The 22,119-nt window shown below is 40.9% G+C and overlaps 1 protein-coding gene across 3 annotated transcripts; it reads right to left on the reverse strand.

The window, feature by feature from the left end:
* Nucleotides 1-1,781: 1,781 nt before the first annotated feature.
* On the reverse strand, nucleotides 1,782-22,099 carry SEPT2 (septin 2). 3 transcript variants are annotated; one of them, XM_027661800.1, is made up of 13 exons: nucleotides 22,007-22,099; nucleotides 19,406-19,438; nucleotides 18,205-18,325; nucleotides 14,960-15,046; nucleotides 13,949-14,072; nucleotides 11,596-11,730; nucleotides 11,237-11,354; nucleotides 9,822-9,923; nucleotides 9,379-9,524; nucleotides 8,658-8,741; nucleotides 6,831-6,888; nucleotides 4,861-4,973; nucleotides 1,782-4,463 (listed from the first exon to the last, which is right to left on the reverse strand). In XM_027661800.1, exons 2-12 carry the CDS (start codon nucleotides 19,412-19,414, stop codon nucleotides 4,869-4,871), a joined length of 1,089 nt encoding a protein of 362 aa, XP_027517601.1. In that variant the 5' UTR covers nucleotides 19,415-19,438; nucleotides 22,007-22,099; the 3' UTR covers nucleotides 1,782-4,463; nucleotides 4,861-4,868. The 3 variants fall into 3 exon arrangements, with proteins under 3 accessions (XP_027517601.1, XP_027517602.1, XP_027517603.1); XM_027661801.1 differs by lacking the exon at nucleotides 22,007-22,099 and adding an exon at nucleotides 21,905-21,979; XM_027661802.1 differs by lacking the exon at nucleotides 22,007-22,099 and adding an exon at nucleotides 21,551-21,596.
* Between the last annotated feature and the right edge of the window lie 20 nt (nucleotides 22,100-22,119).

The raw sequence follows: 22,119 nt of genomic DNA on the forward strand, positions 1-22,119 counted from the left end.
CAAAAGAATGGGATAACTTGGGTGTATTAAGCAGATTTAAAGCAAAATAAAACTTGTTCTAGCACATGAGCACAATGCATTTGTGCATTAGTGTAACCTTCCTGCTAGCACTTCCTGCTAGTCAGTGGCAAAACAATGTACAAAGGACATTTTCAATGTGGCTAGTTGGGATTATAAAGATTATAATAATATTTATACTCTTTTTATTGTTTTGTTTGTGTTGGTTTTTTTTTTTTTTTTGCAAGACCTATCTCCCTTTTTTCCTACATAAGAGTGTATAATAAAAAGGTTTGAGAAGACCACTTGTACTAATCCACACGCTTCTGAACAGAAAGCTTACAGTGCACTTACCCAGTTCTGTGAGGTGTTTATATGTCAGTTCTGACACTCTATTTCAGTCCCTGTCCACAATTACAATTCTTTTTGTTTGTGTGCATGGAACTAACAAATCTGGTAGATTTTTTTTTGGTAAGTTTTCCAGTAATCCAATAATTGTGCAACTCTTAGTGCAATTCTCTTCCAGCACTCCTTTCCAGAACTGGATTTGATTTCGACGAAAGTAGTCTTCTACACCTGACTGAAAGGATGACATTCTGGAAAAAAAACCAAAAACAAACACAAGCAGTACAAATAAAAAGCTTTCTTTCAAAAAGTAGGTCTCACATATTCAGGATGCTTTCTTCTCTCACTATAGCCTAAAGATGAACCTTCCTTTTATGTACCAGTTCCACACTAAATATTTCAGGTAAAGAAAACATGAACATACAGAGATTATTCCAGAGCAGGGCATGAGCAAGAGCCACACGTTCCTAATTTAAAGTATTGCTGTAAAATCTGTTATCTCAAGAATCCAAAAACAAGGACACAGCCACCAGGCTCTTAATCTGCAACAGCCACAAGGATCGTTGAAGTTGTTTTATGGGAAGATGAAGCCCAAGTTATTTTGGAATATGCAGAAAAAGGATCAACCAGTCTTTAGCTCTCACCAGAGATGAAGCAGGATTCACTGGAGAAAATACTGACCCTTAAAGCCCCACCTAAGAATAAGCAGCTCCATTCTATGCTAACATCACGATTAAGGGTCATGCAAGTTTGGTGAAAGCTGCTGAAAAAGCAAGATCCCACGGGTAGGACTTTGGGAGCTCTGGGAACAGCCACAGGGAAATGCACTGTTCCAATACACTCAGAGCACACAATACTTAATGACTACATTTGATGCAGGTTCATTGTGTCCTCTTTCAACCACAACTGCATTTCTCCTTTACGTTTGTCATGGCTTAGGAAGTGTCATCCCCAGTTTAGTGTTCCCACTGAAACTCCAAACCACGCTGCTGCTCACTCGCTTCCCCTCTGCCCCTGCCCCCTTTGCTGGGGGTTGGAGAGGAGAATTTGAGGTACAAGATAAAGACCACAGGCTGAGATAGGAACTTACTGGAAACAGCAATGAGATGAGAAAAAGAACAGTAACAGCAATGATATTAATAACAAAAGTGTACAAAAGAGAGAGTGATTCAGGCAGCCATCACCACATCACTCCCTCTGGCTCGGGACCAGCACCACTCTTACTCCCTGGGAAGGATTCTTCTCCCTGGAAGAGAGACTCCCTTTCTCCCACCCCAGGCACTGCCATGAGGTGGTATAGAATAACCTCCAGGTCCTGGCCATGGCCCCTCTCAGCTGCTGCAAAAATTAACCCTGTCCTGGCAGGACTGAGGAAAATATATCACCACAAATTAATATTGCTGGGGTTGATTATAATAAAGAATCGTAATAAAAACAATTTTTTTAGCATTTTTTTATTATCCTTTTGGTTAATGGCAGTACATAAAACAGAATATAACAGATTTTTGTACCAAGAACAAGTAATATATGCTGCCAACTATAAAGCTCTGCAAATTCCAAAGTATTTTGACTCCTAAAATGAAAACCATCACAATGCTGTAACAGAAAAAGAACTGTGGCTGGCTCAGCAAGCCACCAAACAGCATCTACCTTCTGTCCCCAAGTCTTTCTGATACTTTGGGTCTTTCTTCTACCAGTAGCTGAGTTTGTCTGAAACAGCTTCTGAGAAAAGTAGTCCCACTTTTGAACATGAAACCACGAATCTCAAGACCATCCCAAGATAAGTGTAGGGGAAATAAACCTTCAGAGACATCAGGCACACTATGAACAATCACCCCAAGGGCTTGGGAAGAAGCAGCAATTACCTGACTTGAGTATTGCAGTTAAAATGGCAAGTGCCATAAACTTGCTTTTTCCCCATCAAAAAAACCAAGACAACATACAAAAATATTTCTCCTGCTAGAATCTGGAGATCAAAACTTTTTTTTGCCTAAGAATCAAATGAAATATACTTTCTCCTGATCAAATATTTTAATAGATACGTGCTATTTCAAGGGATCACAATATTGCCTGAAATAATTCCACAGGTAGTGACCAAACAGCACTAAACACAGGGACAATCTACTTTTCTTCCCATGTTAAAAAACAGAGGGAAAAACTATCAGCCCAACAAACACAGGGAGAGTGACAAGTACAACCAGGCCCCTGTGCAGACACTTCAGACTTCACAGTTTTTCTTCAAGTACAGGCTCATAGCAACAGAAATAAATAAGGTGGAGTGTTCTGTGGCAGTGCTGCCACATTACTTTGTTTCTATACTTTCTTTTGAAAAAGCAACCCAAGGATTTAGAAGCACGTCTTTTTCCACCCAAGTTTTATAGGTAAATATTTGACAAAATGGGACTTAAAGCTTCAGTGAATCTCAGCATACAGAAAGGTTCTCATTTTCACTTTTGTCAAGGTTAGGGAAGGTCAAATGAGTCGTGTCTAACTTTGACAGTAATTGCTTTTGTAAAGAGAGCTGAAGCTCCCCAGTAAAGGCTATGAAGCAGGGCTTTATTTCACATTTTTAGAAAGATTCAAACAGAAAACAATTTATAAACAGTAGTTTCAGGCAGGTAAAAGTTTCGGTTGCTTAGCAGGTTTATATTTAATTTAACCACTGCACTACACTGGAATTATACATTAGCCACAGAAATCTTATTATTTTTGTCAAAGAAACATTAAAAAAAAATTATAAAAGTCGCAGCTGCACCTGAGCTCAAAGAGAAGAAAGAAGTAGTAATTCTACCTGTTTATTAGCTGTTTTGATAAGGATGTTTTGCAACAGATCAGCTGAAGAAATCTGAATGCTGGTTTTATCAGAAGCTGTGGACAACCCAAGGTGTGTCACTGCTTGTCCTGTCAGCTCCCACCTGGGCAGCTGTGCACTGCAGGTGTGATAACCTGCTGCAAACACAACACCAGGCATGACATGCAGCACAAGTGCAGCCAAGCTGAACACAGCCTCCTTTGCTAGCAGTGTGAAGGGAAGTGACCTTGGCCTAATAATAAAAAAAAATAAAATCAGAGTTGCCTCCAAAGTAATAGTGCTGACTCCATCTTGGAGCAAGAGCTTAAAACACAGTTTGTATTGATCCTGTCAGGCACAGATTACTTCAAAAAATAGAAGTGTGTTAGTATATATTTTATACTATATTCAACAGTTTTCAATGCCCTAAAAACATTATGAAAATACTAATTAGGAATTATAGATTTTTTTTTTATGCTTTTGGATATAGGAAACACCTGTGCATACAAAACTACTCTTTGGGGTTTACCCCATTTAACAATATCAGCATTATTCAAGTTTATTTGGCTACAATAATGCCAGAAAATAGCGGGACAGACTTGTGCTAACCTACAAGAAACTCTTCAAAATTAGCTGCAATAGAGTAAAAGATTTTAGGCAAACAATAACCCTCAAGGTTAAATCTGAAGGAAATAATGCCTGTGATGTAACACACAGTGTGCCTCTCCCAGAGACATTTCCTCTTCTTTCTTTTGCTAAGACACAAGGAATGCTTGAGTTTTCATTTGATGCTTGCAGAGGCCAAGGAGATCCTCCTGCAGTGAGCAGAGACAGAGAAAGGGCTGATGGTCCCCCAGACACACACATGTAAACACTGCAATAAATATAAAATTAACCTTGCAGGGATCTTTAGTGAGGTGACTGTTACCTGACTCTGAAGAAGATATCACTGACAGACATTTGTTTTCTAAATGGAATACAAAGTTAGAAGCACATAGCTAACAAGGTATATTAAAAAAAATAGTATCTAATGCTGTATCAGGCTAGAAAAGTTTCAATGTCTATTTTGTATCCCTAATACAATGGGAAATCGAAAATGACCTCAAAGTAAAAATGACTAAAAAAAAACAAAGTCAAATGTGTATAATATATAAAATATTGTGTGACTACATGTTACAAAATACATCTCACAAGAGTTACCACAAAACATTCCCACATTAAATTCTACAGGAAACTCCAAGTCACATGGGAGCAAGAGGCATCCTTTCTGCTCCAACACCACTGCAATCCAACTCCAGAAGGTCTCCTTTGAGTCAGGAGATAAAGTCATCTAAAAACAAGGCAGGAAAATACAATTTCAGATCAGCTGTCTTCTCACAGTTAGAAACCCAAAAGAACTGCACATGTTTTAGAGTCACAAGGAAACAATGACTGCATCATGAGCTTAGAATCACCTGTTTAAACTATTTCAAAGACTTCTTCCACGATTCCTACCAGCATATATTGTATTGACTTTCTGGAAAATTTGCATATACACATACACACAACACCACAACAATGACTCCAAGCCATTTCACTGCTAGTGAATCAGCAGTTAATCTTTAAAAATTAAAACTGAAACCTCTGGAAACTCGCCTTATGAACATTTTTCCAGAACTTCTTAATGCCAATCACACCAGTGAACAGTCAAAGGAGAAGCCCTTCAAGTGGCTGTTTGAACATCTTACCCAAGACTTTATACATGGTGCCCATGAACTGCACTGCTGTCACCTTCTCCACTTTGCATCTGCATCTGCATCTGTGCCTGCATTCTTGCAATCATCTCCTGCATGCGACGGAGCTGCAAAAGGAGCACAGAAGAATTCTGCAGACTGATCTCCCCTCAGAATAGAATTCTTCACTGTCACCAACCTATTATTTATTTATATGAAAGAGGGATTGCATTTTCTTTATCTGACCCTGGGTTATGGTATCTTCTACTGCTCTTCCTCCCTGAAGAGGTTGGCATTTACTGACTGAAATAAACAGGTTTTATTATTGCACTGTGGGATGGGATTTTTAAACATTCCTAAAGGGAAGTCTCTGAAGTTAAATGCATAAAAAAATGATGGTGCTGAAGTGCTGAACAAACACTTACAGTTACTAAAGTTTTTCACCAGAAGAAAAGCAGCTTGTTTGTGTCCCTCCAAACTATACCAGTATTTGCCACCAAAAAAAAATAAATTGTTAGGATTACTCCCCAATTCCCTTGCTAGTGATGACTAGGTGGAAGCAAGTACAACAGGCAAACCATCCAAGGAAACATAAGCATGATTAAACTTGGTTGAAGGTCAGTTTTAGAGCATTGTAACATTTAATCATAAAGTAATTATGTAACTCAGTTACTAAGATTAATTCAACCATGTTGCACATACAATACTTAAATCCTTTAATTGTACCCAGCTCTGAGAGGTGGCAAGTGAGGCTCACTGGAACAATTTTGGGTGCCTTTGCCTTTTTGCACTTACACTGTAAACTCAAACTAAACAGTTAAGCTTAACAATGAAGTTAAACCTGTAGAAGGTTATACTATTCTTTTTTTTATGTTCCTTGAAACAACAACCCTTTTCATTTTTACTCTGCTTATCTTTTGAGACCTGTGTCACCACCAAGATCACTAATAGAAGGCTGAGCATCTGCTTGTGCTAGGGCAAGCCAAGGAGTTCATCCTTCCAGCCCTCTCTCCAGTACTGGCTCTTAGGAAGCACATGGAAGAGCCTGAACACTGGATGCCCACTCCCAGCACTTACCCACACACACTCTCAAACTCGAGAATCTGTCCCTTTGGAACTTGCTAAAACAAAAAATTCTACCTTTGCATTCATGGAGAAAGCAAAGTCTCCAGTCTCTCAGCATTTTTGGGCTCATCTGCTCAAAAATATCTTCTTACGCACAAATTCCATGCCAATGAGTTCCACAATTTACAGACTGTCTTAGAAGCATCTCTTTTAACTTTAACTTTTTAAAATCAGCCACCTGTTAATCCCATTAACCAAGACCTCTTGCTTGTACAGTAGATTCCCATTCATCTTGCCACCTATTATCATGTAAGCCCCTTTCCTTTCTGGCATCTACTTCTCAACAAGAGCACTAACCTCATCTCCCCTTGTACAGGACCTGCTTCAGGTCTCCACTTCAGCCTTCCTGCCCACTTTTTGCTATTCACTGCACTTTTTCTAGTCTTGGATATACCCTTTTTGAGTTAAGGATACAACAAAAAGAGCGTTAGTTACCCATTATGAATTTGTCATAGTGGCAGAATGAGAATTCCTGTTTCATTCTTTATTCCTGACCATTCCTGCCATCACTCCCTCCTTTGTTGCAGAGCTGAACTTTTGTTAACTGTAGAACCTTTACATGTTTTGTGAGATTGCTTCTCCTTGCCCACACAGTGTGTGTTACATCCCTTGCTGAGCACTATAATGGAATGGAGTTCTACCAGATTCCACTTATTCCAACAAATCCCTATCCTGAGACTGCTCTACACCTCTTTGCATTCTGTTTTCTTAGTGACCCTTATATAACTTCATATTGGTAAATATATATAACTGCCTTTTCCTTTACAAATTACCAAGACCACATAAATAACTTGACCTAAAGTAGTGATACAAGAACAAAAATTCCCCCATTACAAGAATACAAAATTCTGTCATCTTACTTCTGCTTCCTTCTCAAGCAGAATCTGGTCTTTATTTACTTCTTCATCTTCTATTTTCCTAAAATAAGATGAGTATTGTTAGAAACATAAAACCATTAAGGTTGGGAAACCCCTCTAAGATCATAAAGTCCAACCATTAACTCAGCACCGTGTTCACCACTAAACCATGTCCCCAAATGCCACATCCACAAACCTTTTGAACTCTTCCAGGGATGCTGACTCCACCACTGCCCTGAGCAGCCTGTGCCAATGCCTGACCATCCTTTCAGTGAAGAAATTTTTCCTAATATCCAATTTTAAGCTTTCCCTGGTGCAATCTGAGGCCGTTTCCTGTTGTTCTGTCATTTGTTACCTGGGAGAAACGACTGACTCCCACCTGGCTCTATTCAAGAGCTGCTTTGCTAACAGCTTCCTCCTGCTCCATGTCACAACAGGGAAGATCTAATGGATCTAATCAAGCAAGTGCCATCAAAAATGCAGAGTGAACAAACTCTGCATTTAAGGTTAAACAGATTGTCAAAAAATCCTCTGTGCCCAAAAACCTCTGGGAATATTAATGAATACAGTCAACAAGCACCTATTGCCAAGTCCTCCTATAGGACAGGAGTTTCAAGCTTGAAATAAACTCCCATGCAAACTACCCTCACTTACAGTAAACCTGACTGCATTCTAACACCCATTTCAGAAATGTGACAACAAAGGTATATGGGCCACTTCACCAGACAAGACACTAAAACATGTTTTAGTTTCACATACCCCAACTTAACAGCAACCTCTTGCCACAGGTCACTGGCAGAGGCAATTTTAAATCCTCTAAAAATTTTAAAAATTGTTTTAACTCTGGATAACCTTAGGTAGCAATACTTCTAAGGCCTTCCTACACATCTGTTGGATAACAAGCACCAGAACTGGGAAATTTGGGGGTTTTTTTACCTTGAACTTCAGAAGTCAGGATCTAAAAGCCAGGAGAGAAGAGCATTTCATCTTGCCTGAAGGGCAAAATTGGACTTGTAGGCCAATGCTACAGGCAGAGACAAACTCCTTTGGCTGAAAACTGCCCAGGCATGTGACAAAACCTCTGTCAACAGCAGGATGGCAAAAGTTTTGCAAAATGCACCAAAGCCCCTGAAAAGTGCGATTCGGAACCCTCTAGTGGCTGCAGTAAGAGACGCAGCTGAAACATCTAAACCAGGAAACACCCAGTTTTCCACAAAACTCACCAACTCAGCTTTACAAATCCTGCTACTGCAGTTAAAAATGGGGTGTTCTGCCCTTCTCTCTTACCAGGAAAGCTGTGCCCTACTCATCCCAGCTCCAAATAGGGCTGACAGCCCTGTGACTGCTATGTAGAGAAAATGATTTATACATGTCACGTTTAAGAAAGCACTACAAAAGAACTCAAATATCCTTTTTTTTAAAGACACGGTCCAAATATTCCAGTTGTTAATTCTGAAAAAAAAATAAAAATCCACTCTTTTAAATATATCAGCCCTGACCTAACTTGCAGGGTTTTTTTAGACAATGTTTATCATAGACATCTGTCCTACTCATGTACCTCCAACATTCCAATCCAGCTGTGTTCATGCCTCAGACCAAAGCACAGATCTAAACTGTTCCTTTTCAGTGCCACAACTGTCTCTTCAGATTCACTAAATACTTTTCCTTGCACTCACTGTAAGCTGGTCGATCGAATTTGGTGCTTCCTGGAGCTACAGAGCTGCCCTGGATCTAACAAATCTTAACAGTGAAACGATAGGTGAGACACAGAGAGGCCAAAAAATAAAATTCAGAAGAGGAAGAAACAGCATGCAGCCATGAGACAACGACCTGCCGCCTCGTTTGAGCCTCTCAGAGCGGAAGTTCTCATAGTGAAGGTCCTGGGTCACCTCCTGAAGGTCCTGCATATGGGTGCTGGAGGAAGAAAAGTAATTAAAAGATGACACGTCCCTGTGCCACATCAGCTTGCTTAACCAACTCTCACATTCAGCACTGCCTCGGTTTTATGTGCCTAGCATGCACACCCTCTTAAAATACTAATTTAAAAGGTAATTTCGGTTAAATTGGTGCAGCAAAGGGACCACCTCAGCCCTGAGGCTGCCCTGACTGAAGCTGTCCTCATGGGGAGTCCTTTGAAGCTGGGCAGGAGAAACAGAGTAGCAAAGCTTGTGAAATAACAAGCAGTGGACCTTTGAAATCTCCTCCTTTGCAGCTGTATCTACCTATAGATACACTGAGATGAGCAAAAAGGCCTCAAACAAGCTGTTTTATGTCCCTGGGGGGTTGAATGGCACTACAACACTGCATTCCACAGCAGAATTAGACAAAAGATTATTTTCACAGAATCACTGAGTAGTTCAGATTGGAGAGAACCTATCAGGCCTACGTGGCTCAATCCTTGACTGGGCCTAGCTCAGCCAGGTCAGGGCTGCTCATGGCCTTCCCCAGCCAAATTCTGAGTGTCTCCAAGGATTCAAACTCCCCCTACGGTGCTTGAGCACCTCGGTGATTGTTTTTTAAGCTACCATTTAACTGGAGGTTTCTAACTTACATTAACATGGTCCTTAGCTTCAGGAAGTCGTTATGCTCCGGATTCTCCACTTCAACCACACCCCACGGGTAGAGCCGACCTCGAACTTTTTTACCTTTGGCTTCAATGAGTTGATTGGATCCCACCACACAAAATGGGATGCTGGCCTGAAAGCCAAAAGTGCAGAAGTTACTAATAATGAACCAGGACAAACAACTCCAAGAACAACTCTTGTTCGGCTCAGGACTGCATACTATGGTAATAAATTGGTAATTCTTTTAATTTGAAGGTGTTAAAAAAAATAAATGTAATTGTTGCCATCATCTTCCAGCTAGGGAAGCCTGAGCACAGAAACACAGTGACTCAGTCCAGGTCTCATCTCAGGTCTTGTTCTAAAGCCAGCTGAGCAGTCTGAAGAAATACAATATATTATTCACATATGTAACCTGTGAAGCCAGTCACACCTTCAGGAGTCTGGTCTGCTCTTTAAAATCTTCATCCTCATCTGATTCAGCATCAGGCAGGTGATAAATCTTGATGCCATGCTCTTCTATTTCATCCAGAATCTGAGATTTGTAATGTAAGAAATCAAGATAATATACATGTAGAGTCAGTATTTTTAGATCTTAACGTAAAATTACTCAGTACACAGTCTCTTAAAAAATCTGGATCTATCTTACTGATCCAAATTACTCGACAAGGATTTGTTTTTAAACACCATGTTTCTTCAGGATATTCAACAACTACTTGCTACAGACTTTCAGACAAACAATAGTGTTCACATAAACACTGTCTTTTTTATTTTTTTTTTGTAATAATAAAAGCATTGACTCAGAAGCCACAGCCTAAACCTCTCTGCTCTTACCTCTGAATTACTACTTGGGTGGTAGAGGTGGGAGTGTTTAAAAAGCTAGCTGAGCTACAGACACAACAAATACTTTTTTCTCTCTTCATGACTGCCAAGAATGGCATCTGCAGCTGGAATCCATTTGCCATAAACCCAAATTTTGCTCTTTAAAAAAACCAATAAAACAATCTTTATTTCTGCAGAATTCTAGCACAATAAGTATTTCTAGTAAAGTATATGCCTTTTTATTCCAAATTAGGTAAGATAGCTATGAGGATTTTCAGAATAACTGAAAAAAAAATCACAGATAAAGTTTTAAATACAAGAGCTAAGACTGGATCAAGCATGCCTTTTGGAAAGTTAATTCTAACCCTCCTTTCTAAACTTCATCTCTCTTATTAACTCATGATGGTTTGTTGACTCCTCCAGCCTTTGCTCTCCTGCTCTCCCTCCAGCAAATATGGCATCAGGTCCTGCAAGACTGAATGTGTTAAGAGCTCTTGCCTCTGGAAGAAAGAACTGGAATGTTTTAGAAGAGTGACACAGGGGAAGAAAAACAACCCCAAAATCAGAAACATCTCAGAAAATCTCATTTTTCAACCATCAGAATTCTGACTGGGTAAAAAAAATCAATAAAAAAAATATACATATATATATATATATACACACACACATATATATTCTAGATGCAGTCTCTGCTTTGGGACTGATTAAACAGATAAGAGAACAATTACCATCAGCAAATGTATCTAAGTATTTTTCCAAAGTTTCAAAATGCAGTCATAATGTAATTGTAAATGTAGCCAATCTGCCATTTTGCAAGCAACATTCTAAGGACAATTTCTCAGTTAAGTACATAATAAAATAATTTACAAGATATCAAACTACATATTAAATGATGTTACACTGTGCAGGAGATTATCTTTTCCTCAGCTAGGGCAGAGTAAGGTTAATGAGAGTGTCCCTCTCTTCAGCCACCATACTGCTACAATCAAAGGACAACACATTTCTGCAAGCCAGAAAAACACTCACCCTTTTCTTTAGTCTCTCTCGCTCTTTCAGGGAAAGTGTATCAGCTTTTGCAATCACTGGTACAATATTTACTTTGTTGTGTATGGCCTTCATAAACTCAACATCCAGAGGCTTAAGGCTAAAATCAAAATACGGAAAAAGTTTTATTTATTTTTACCCTAAATTACGATTTACGTTCACACCAACATAAACATCTCTCTTTACACAGAGAGAAGGAATACATTCAATTAATCCCAGCAGTTACAGCACTTCCTTAAGTGATGGTAACCTGATTCTGAAAATTTAAGTCAACAGGCACAATAAAAGTCCCTGAAATAAAGTAATGTAAAAAAAAAAAAAAATGACAGAGGAACACCTACCCATGACCAAATGGTGAAATGAAATAGAAGCAGCAATGGACCCGGTTATCTATGATGTGCCTTCTGTTCAAACCACTCTCATCGTGCAGGTATCGTTCAAACTGCTCATCAATGTAAGCAATTATGGTCTTAAAACTGCAAAATAAATATGGATTTGAGAAATCACCAAGTGGTCAATAACTGCAGTGCTGTTTCAAGGGTAATAGCATAACAACAAGACATCCTGCTGATGAGCCAACCTTCTGATGGAAAAAAAATTCATTTATTGATTCTGCAGGACTGGAAAAGTAGAAGCACACATATCTTAAAACTTTAGCTGAATTCTAGAAGAACAAGATACTATGTGTACTTTTTTAATATATATTGTAAGATAAAATATACATATATGTAACACAACTTCAGTTCTGCAAAAAAATCCTCTTGGGTTAGTGTTTATATTTTGATTAGCATTGATCACACACATTCCAGATAATTTAAGGTTCTCGTCCCAAATTGATTTAAAAATCTTAGAATGGTTTGGGTTGGAAGGGACATTTAAAGATCACCTAGTTTCAAACAGGGACACTTCCCACTAGTCTGGGGTGCTCCAAGCTCTTTCCAACATGAACACTTCCAGGGAGGGGGCAGCCACAGCTTCTCTGGGCAACCTGTGCCAGTGTCTCAACATCACCACTGTAAAACATTTCCTCCCTTCTCTTTCAGGTTCAAACTGTTGCCCCCTGCTCTGTTACTACAGGGCCTGAGATTACACAGTTCCTACCTTGAGGTTCAGAGGCCTGAGAGATGTAGGGAGAGGGATTACCTTTGGAAACTGATTGCCAGTGATCTCAAGATTATTTCTCAGTACTTACTACAATGTAAATTTGTAAAAAAAAAAAACCACCTTCAAACCAAACAATCAAAACCAAAGATGATGAAAAGCACTTAAAAATGAAGCACAGAATCTGAGAATGCTCAGGTGAACGTGGGCAAGATCTAAAGGTGGATTTTTGCTCACAGTAAAGACTAGATGATTTGCTTTCTCAGAGCACTGTTGAAATTCTCGTGTCCCATTACTTTGTGACTACAAGTTAAGTCAAGGTCACTTTTGACTTAAAGCTCTTTCAAGCTTAAGAAAGTTGTAGAGGGATCTGGATAGACTTGAGAGATGGGCTGATTCCAATGGGATGAAGTTCAATAAAGCCAAGTGCCGGGTCCTGCACTTTGGCCACAACAACCCCCTGCAGCGCTACAGGCTGGGCACAGAGTGGCTGGAGAGCAGCCAGGCAGAGAGGGACCTGGGGGTACTAATTGACAGGAAGCTCAACATGAGCCAACAGTGTGCCCAGGTGGCCAAGAAGGCCAATGGGATCTTGTCCTGTATCAAAAATAGCGTGGCCAGCAGGAGCAGGGAAGAGATCCTTCCCCTGTACTCTGCGTTGGTGAGGCCACACCTTGAGTATTGTGTTCAGCTCTGGGCCCCTCAGTTCAGGAGGGATATTGAGGTGCTGGAGCGGGTCCAGAGAAGAGCAACAAGGCTGGGGAAGGGACTGGAGCACAAGTCCTATGGGGAGAGGCTGAGGGAGCTGGGGTTGTTCAGCCTGGAGAAGAGGAGGCTCAGAGGTGACCTCATCACCGTCTGTAACTACCTGAAGGGAAGTTCTGGCCAGGTGGGGGTTGGTCTCTTCTCTCAGGCACTCAGCAATAGGACAAGGGGGCACGGGCTTCAGCTCTGCCAGGGGAAATTTAAGTTGGATATCAGGAGAAAATTCTTTACAGAGAGAGTAATCAGGCATTGGAATGGGCTGCCCAGAGAGGTGGGGGATTCACCATCCCTGGAGATTTTTAAAGGCAGATTGGACGTGGCACTGAGTGCCATGATCCAGTAAATGGACTGGATTTGGACCAAGGGTTGGACTCGATGATCTCGGAGGTCTGTTCCAACCCAACCGATTCTATGATTCTGTTCTATGATGTAAAGCTCACAAGGATGTGCCTCTGTGCAGAGCTGGGACACTTTGAGGCAATATCTGAGTAAAGATTCCTGTCGGGATTTTACCTGCTTACGAGGAGCAGAATTAGTTGCACGGCTTGTTTTTTAAGGTCTTTTAAGTGTAACAACCCAATCGATTCTATTCCATGATTCTACGACCGAGAAAATTTATTTCAAGTTTTGTTTTCACATGTACTTGAGTTAATCCATAACACTGAAGTCAAGCTTCCTCAGAATCCGAAAGCACGGTTTTCTAAAACCCACCAAAAAAAAAAAATCACACCTCATACTCAGCGCTTCACACACCCTCCCCGGGGACACACGTATGAAATGTCTGCCAGTCTGCACACACAGACCCAAATAAACTCCCTGTGCACATACCAGTCTCGACAGTTGATGGCGTCCCCGTACCCCGGGGTATCCACAACCGTCAGGCGCAGTTTCACGCCCCTCTCTTCGATTTCGACTGTCGAGGCCTCGATCTGCACGGTGCGTTCGATCTTATCTGAAAGACAACACATGTGTTACTTCACAATCAGGTTTGTAGGACCCCTGTCATCCTGAGAGAAGCTCCAGAGATTAATTGGCAGATACAACCATGTAAATATTATTCTGTGGATTACATTCTGAGGCCCTGATAGCAGCAAGACTCGATAGGTAAATCCTTCAGATGTTGTCAGGAGTATAGTAGGAGACTTCATATTTTTCTTTAATATACTGGAGGAACTAAGGCAAAGGGCACTGAGACAAAATTGTAGGTAATTGGAGAACAATGTGAAATTATATGTAATGGATTTTTTTCCTAAGGCTGAATGTGATCAGGAATCATCAGCTAGTAACCATCAGCTGAACTATTGAAAAGGAAGTAATTCAACAACTAGCAAAGGGGGAAAATAGCATCTTCCTCTGTTTTCTTACAATATTCTCTTTTGCTGGATAATTGTATGCCTTGGTTAACAGAATAAAAAAAGGACAAGGGACTGAAGAAGAACAGGAGGTGAAGTTCACATTCACTAAATACCAACCCAAAGCAAAGAAATTAGGGTGCAAGTCCAAGCAGGTATAAACAATTCATATGTTTAAACTGCAATTGATTAAAAACTAAATAATGCTTCTGTTTATCTTTCTGTGACACAGTGACTTTCTTTAAGCAAAAGAAGGGATCAACTTTCTAGGTGCTAATAGAATATACCCAAGGACTAAATAATAAATATCCCACAGACATCAGGTGCAGAGGAAACCAAGTCTGTGACACAGTTCAAGTGTCAGGAAATACATTAGAAACTATTACAGCTAGAAATCACTGCTGATTGTTATTAAATTCCCAAGATTAAAGCATTCAACTCCAAAAATCATCAAGCACAGAGAAACTAGAATGAAAGGTGTGTTTACCAGCAGCTCCTGGGATTATCCTTTCTGGGTAGAGATCTGTCAAGAAGAGGCTGTTTATTAATGTAGATTTTCCCAATCCAGATTCACCTGTGATTCAATACAAAGACAAATTCAAAATATTTACATAGATGATTTCAACTGTATCCAGACAGTATTATCTGACTACACATTTTTTCACGTTTCTTTCAAATTAAAATTTTACAATTTATAACTTTGCATTGGAGAAGGTCGCACAAAAAGGTTGAACAACAATTTTTACATCTCTGCTTTATAATGCACTTTCCCTGAGCTTTCACTGATGATTTGTAATTAAATCTGCTGGTCAGGTGGAGATCTGATCAATTTAAACTTAACATTTCCCATTTCACATCTCCTGATTTTTTCAGGCATGGTTTTCTCTCATCACTCCAGAATGTGAAAGATCATACCCAGTGAGAAACTAGATCTTGCTTAGGCTGCATCATCAATTTAAACAATGAAAAAGGCATTGCCTGTAGACCCAGACATCATAAATGGGGATTTATTTCTGCTTTTTATGCTAATATGGCAAACAAGAACCCAAGGAAAGAGAAATATGCCACGATCACCGAGCATTCTTTTCATACTGATGAATTTGGGCATTACCCTATTGGACCATAAACAGATTTTGGTTCTAGGGCTACTGAGGAAAAAGTTCAAAGGCCAACTAATTAGTTCAAGATCTTAATCAGAACAAATGTTCACAGCATAAAAAAGAGCAGCCTCTTGAAGTGCTCAGTACTTGAACTCACTGAAAGGCTCCTTTTCTAGAATTTCAGCTTTATTTCAGGTGTCAATAAAATTAATCAGAAAAATCAGATGTTAAAAATGGTGGGCCACACAATCTCTAAGTAAGACAGACTATTCTGCAACAGGAGTCTGACTAAAATACCTGAACAAAAGGGAAAAAAAAAAAAGATGGAAACAGTTTGTAAGCAAATATTGGAGTAGGAGCTGCCAGTTTTTAATGCCTCACAGAACGCAGCTCTCAAAATCAGATTGTACCAGTGCAGCCTTCAGCAGGGGAGACATGCACCCAGAGCAACTCAACAGTCACATGGAATCACTGCAGCAAAACCAAAAAAAGTATGGTTTCACCCAGTGCCACATACCACACTTTCAGTTTGGGTAAATATTATACATTAACCAAATCAGTTTTCATAGTTGCTGCCAAGGATTATACTGGCTACAGTAGTTTAGTGACTCTCAAGTGAAATAATTATTTAGATGAAGTCATAGTTTAATAATGAGAATGAACACAAAATTGTTAATAAATACAAGTGATTTGGATTTCTTTAGGAGCAACAGAGCCAAGCAGCCAAATCCAGCTCATATTTTCAGACACCACAGTAAAAAGCAGGAAAAAAAAGTGCAAAAAAAGAAAAATCATTGATCAGGACTCTGTCAGTGCAGACAGCTTTTAAAGAAGTATTGCCATGCTCAGAAATGAAGAAGGATGGCAACTCAGTGAAGAGTGATAGTTCAACACAGGCACTGTGACACATCCCACAAGAGAACATACTTAAACCCTGTGCATATTTGAAGGGAAAGAATTCACATTCCAAACTGTTGAAATAATCAACAATTTAAAGCACAGTTTATTTTATCTTACATCAGCTGCCTCCCTCTGCTAGTCTATCTTAAAATACCACTCCAAATTTTCAATGAAATGACTTTTTTCCAAGTTCTCTTCTTGGAGTTTTCATTTATCCCTCAAAATTTTGGCAGGCAACGACTGCAAGGTTCCATTTTACTCTGCCATGGGTGGATTAATTGCCTTTCTGATACCCTGACACAATGCCATTTCCCCTCTATTTCTATTTTACAAGGGGCTAGAAACAACTGTTGGTCTATATAATTTTACATTGCTTTCTGCCAGGACCCTTTTACATGGTACTATGTGCAATTAGGCACAAAGAAATCTGGAAATTAGGTTTAGCTGCAGCAGAGAAAGCACATTTTTTCTTTCTCAAAACTTTCAGGTTTCTAGGCTCACTGAACAGTAAATTCTGAAGAGTTACAGCAGATACCATAATTTGAAACAGCTGCTTATAGTTTGGCTTTACCCTTAGATTTTGTAAGATATCCTTTATGGTATCATCCAAAGGAAATCCAGGGAAAGATACAGTGAAGAACTATGATAAAATTCTAGGAAGCCAAAGATAAGGGCCAAGTCTGTCCAACAACAAAGTACAAAAGACAGAAACAGGGCTGTCATTTGGCAAAACTAATGAAAGGTTTGAGAACACAGACTCTCCCTGTAACTACTGGAATACAAAACAAGTAAGAACTTAAACACCTCCTACCCTGTAGTATCTCACCTCTCCTGCTCATTCCCACTGTGATCTCTCTTGGACAAGTCTAACACACAAATGGGATTTACTTCTTGTAGTGCCAGGTAATAAAGAGCCTAATTCTATCAGGGTACTTTTTGCAAAAGCCTATTTAAAAGCCAGAATGGCAGAGTTCAAACACCAAAACTCAGAAGTCACAGCACCCAAGAGGAGAGACAGAGAAGAAAGACATCCAAGCCTGATTTGGGAGTCCACTTAACTTTGAAGAACAGCAACCAACTTCTCAAAGGACTGAGATATTTCTGCAGACACAAGATTTTTCTTTCCATTTCAGATACCAACACAGACTCTTAATTATCAAATAGAATTACACTTTAAATTAAAACTGCTAACAGAAAATCACGATCCATATAAAAAGTAACAGCTCACATCAAAACCAACCCTCAGTCTTCTTTTACAAGAGTATTTAGAAGGGGTGGAAAGACCAGAGTTCAGATTGTTTTGAACCACAGAAACAAAAAAAACCATTTTAAATAGAATGTTCTCCTTAATACTAATCTCTTAATTAAAACATGGAAGTGAATAGAGACTGTTTTCAAATGCAAAACCAGTTTAGAACTACCTTTTAAATGGAATGCTTGAAAATTGTAAGACAGGAGAAAAGGAAGGAAGAAATAATTACTGGAGTGCATAACAGAATTTCTTTGCCCACAGACTTATTAATGCATTCAAACATAGTTTGTAGTGTGGAAAACAACTGCTGCAAGAATTAATAAACTATAAAAAATAAAATTAAAGAATTATGAAAGAAAGTAAGGGAGAGTTCCTGATGCAAGCTGGAGTCTTACAAGAGTGGAAGTAAAATTCATTTTAACTTCAAATTCCCCGTGAGCAAGTACTAATTTTGAGAAAGACTATAAAATGTTTCCTTACCAACCACCATAAGAGTAAATTCAAACCCCTTTTTCACAGACTTTCGGTGAACCTGGTTGGGAAGGTTTGCAAATCCAACATAGCCAGGGGTTTCTGGATTGGTGAACTGAGCAGGCTGTTGCTAAAAATGAAATAAAAGAAGACAATAATAAGCAACCACTCAAAACATATTTGTTTGTGTAACTGCCCTCCTTGTTTATTTCCAATGGTTTGAAGCTGTGTGACATAGGGAGAGGAAACTACTCAGAGGTTCCTACTATTCAAGTTTCACACAGAAGTACAGAGAACAACGACCTACAGCTTAAAAAAAATTTCATTTATTCAGCTCTCCAGCCAAGTAAAAAAGAAACAAAACCCCAAACAATAATTTATCAAAGTGTGACAAAGTATGAAGTGCAGTCACTAATCCCACACTTCAGTGTCTTCACACACAGATAAAACAAAAAAGCTTGAGTGCAATTTGTATGAACTTGAATAAAGAGATGACCATTTCTAATCCACTTGTAGCACATTCAAAGGAAAACCCTGAGCAACCCATGAAGTGACAGCTGTCTGCTGGAAGTGCTCTTCAGAGAGCTCTCCAAGTGGGGGGAAGGGGAATTTTCACAACAGTGTTTGGAATGCCCACTACTACAAATTAGGTCTCTTAGTTTTCCTCTTCAAACACATTTACTCAAGCACCTTTTATCATTCACTTCACTCCAATAAGCCAACAGAGAGGTTTTACACATCATTCCAAATCCTGGGGGCCAAGAATTAGGTGAATCTCAGCCATGCCAATCCTTTTAATGAGGGATTTTACTGAAAAAATCAGTTGGTTCTATCAGTAAATGAAGAAATTAGATCTAAGAACATAATTCCCTTAAATGATTCCTGCTCAAAACAAAGTAGCACAATGGAAGTTTCAATGAAGATGCACCAGGGAGCTTAAACACAACCCCATGACCAAAATTAAATCCTTCCAAGAGTATTAGTTAACTGCAGAGGTTTTATACTTGCAGGAAACTAATTTAATGTATGTTTTACATCACTCAGTATTTCAATATCATGTCTTCTAAATGTGAATTCTGTCTCATGGACTGTTAATCAAGCATACATCAAACACAACTTAAGTTGCACATTTTAACCATGAAGATTAATATTTAAAAACAAATTATCAGTTTCACACTGTTACCTTGGAAGACAGAAATGTTATTCTTACCTTGGACATTTTTAGGAAAGGACGGGAACAAATCTGGAAAAATAAAGTTTTTCAGCTTATTAAAAATTGTACAAGAAATAAAAAAAAAGGCAACAAATCAGCATAACATCCACTGTTGCACACGAAATTAAAAGAGCAGCATTCCTGATTGGATGTCCAGATTCTGAAACAGTGTCAATTCCTTCACAGGGTGCAAGTATTTGATTCTTCTGTACCAACGAGGGGCAGAATTTTCAGCTACCATCCTCCCTACGAACGTGGTCAGACAATAAACTGAAGCACCAGATGTGTGACAAACCATTCTGAAGCCTGAAAGGTTCACACCCTTTCCGGAAACGAACCAAACCAAACACCCTGCTCAAGGACATCTTGCTCTTTGCAGGAAACAGTTTTTTTCAAAGCTAAAAAACCCCCAAACTCATGTTTTGTTTTTTTTTTCCTTCTCAAGCCTCCTTCCCCTCACCATTTCCGTTCTGTGTTTGTAAAGACCTAACAGTTTCAATATGAATCTTTTCCTCCTCCTCTTTCATCTGGATGTTTGCAAACTCAGTCATTTTACCTTCTGTAGCCAATATAAAATTTTCATATGCAGCTGCGTGTAAAATACCAAATAGGGGCAAAAAATATTTTTCCTAAAAAAATTTTTTAAAAAAATTTCTCATCCCTCTGTGCAAAAAAAGTCTCTTGACAAACAGAGACTCGTCCCCAGTCCTGTCACACTGACTTGCATGAGTTCAAGAGATCAAGGCTTTTACTGTGGCAACATAAAAATGCCACTATATGCTGGTATCTGTGAGGAGACCACAAGTCCCCTTTCCAGACCCTCCCCTACCTCTAACCAAAAGGTATCTGTTCCCATCCCCTAAGCCCACAGTCACCTTTTCTCCAGCTAGCTCATTAGCACTTTTATTCTACAGATTTGAAATTATCACTGCCTGATTCTTTCCACCTTCCAAGCAGATTTTTGTCAGCAAGTTCAGCATCATGTGAAATGGCACCAAACTGCTTCAGCCTGCAGCACCCTTTAGCCTGTCCCTCCCAGCAAAGAGCCATCCTGAGTCAAAACAGACTGCCCAGCGTCAGGGGAACAGGAGCCCTACTTTTTGTGCCAGGCAGAAGGTAAAGTTGTTTCAAATTGGGGATGATTTCCGGGATTTGCCTCTCAAAGCCACTGTGTATCTGTATATGTACACAATTGCAACCTCATTCAGGTTTACAAAGATGCAGCTTTTTGGCTCAGAGTGATCACTGGTAAGAGTCACCAAGTTATTTCCTGCCCCCCTCCACCCCAGCAAGCACTTCAGTAAGGAGGAGCTGGTTTCTGAGAAAGAATTCTTAATGGGAGGGACAGAGCACAGATGTTGAACATTGAAGCCATTTGGTGTCCTTTCTCATGAAGCTGAACTTAACTGACAACAATCTGGCACCCTGGTTACTCACATAAAATAAAAACTGGATGTTTCTCAAGTGAAATTTCACACTAAAAATAAATTCCAGCATCTGTGTCCTGGTCTATGACCGACGAATTATTCAACTACTTAAGAGGTTATCCCTGAGCCCTTTATCATCATGCAAGATTGCTCTGAGAGCAACTCTTCCCTCCAAGAGTGTCTCCTGACAACTGATGTCATTGATTCCTGCTTAACCATCCTCCACGAGCGATTTTCAATGCCAAACAAAACTAGATCCTGCTGGAACACATAAGAACATTCTTTTAATCTGTGAGACTTATCTGTCACCCAGCTATTCCTCAGAAGCAGGCGAAGAGAGGAGGAAAGTTTCTCACAGCTACTAAGAAACGAAGCAGAGTTATGCAGATGGCTACAGCTCCATTATGTTTTAACATATGGACCAAGCGCAGAAATATTTCGCGTATGATCTTTCCCGCAGCGTTCCCCTCGGGGCTGAGCACTCCCACACAGGCAGGACTCAGCCTTGGAGGAGCCCAGATTTTCCTCAGGAGCTGGTCGGTGATGTTCCTCACCCCCCCCCCACCCCCCCGGGTTCAACAGCGCTGCTGGAGTTTTCCACAAGAGCGTGTTCAGAAGCGGCCGCCTCACCCGCTGTGGGGAGGGTCCCCGCTCGGGGGTCCCAGGGCGGCCCACACGACCACCCGGCCCCGCGCTGGGCCCGCTCCCTCCTCACCAGCACCGCCCGACCTCGGCCGAACACCCCAGCTCGGGGGGTCCGTCTGCGCGGCTGTAAAGGACAGACTCTTCCCCAGCGCCCCTCCCGGCCCCCTCGTCTCAGCCCCGGCTCTTTGCAGCCGCGCAGAGGGACCCCGAGCTGCCGAGAGGCGAGGTAAGGTAGCGCCTGCCGCCCCTCAGTGCCCGGCGCCCCTCACCCGAGCTCTCCCAAGGCGAGGCAAGGCAGGGCAGGGCAGCGCCCACCACCCACCACCCACCGCCCCTCAGCGCCCGCCGCCCCTCACCCGAGCTCCTCTAGGGCGAGGCAGAGCAGGGCAGCGCCCACCGCCCCTCAGCGCCCGCCGCCCCTCACCCGAGCTCCTCCAGGGCGAGGCAGAGCCGGGCAGCGCCCGCCGCCCCTCAGCGCCCGCCGCCCCTCAGCGCCCGCCGCCCCTCAGCGCCCGCCGCCCCTCACCTCGCGCCTCGCTCCGCCACGGTCCGCGAGCTCGGCTCCCGCGCGCGCACGGTCAGGGCGCAGAGGCGGCGCCTCCCCGCCCGGCAGGCCCCGCCCCCGGGGCGGAGCAGGGC

The sequence above is a fragment of the Corapipo altera genome, unplaced genomic scaffold (assembly GCF_003945725.1).
Source record: "Corapipo altera isolate COAL_440 unplaced genomic scaffold, ASM394572v1 175, whole genome shotgun sequence".
NCBI classification, from domain to species: domain Eukaryota; kingdom Metazoa; phylum Chordata; class Aves; order Passeriformes; family Pipridae; genus Corapipo; species Corapipo altera.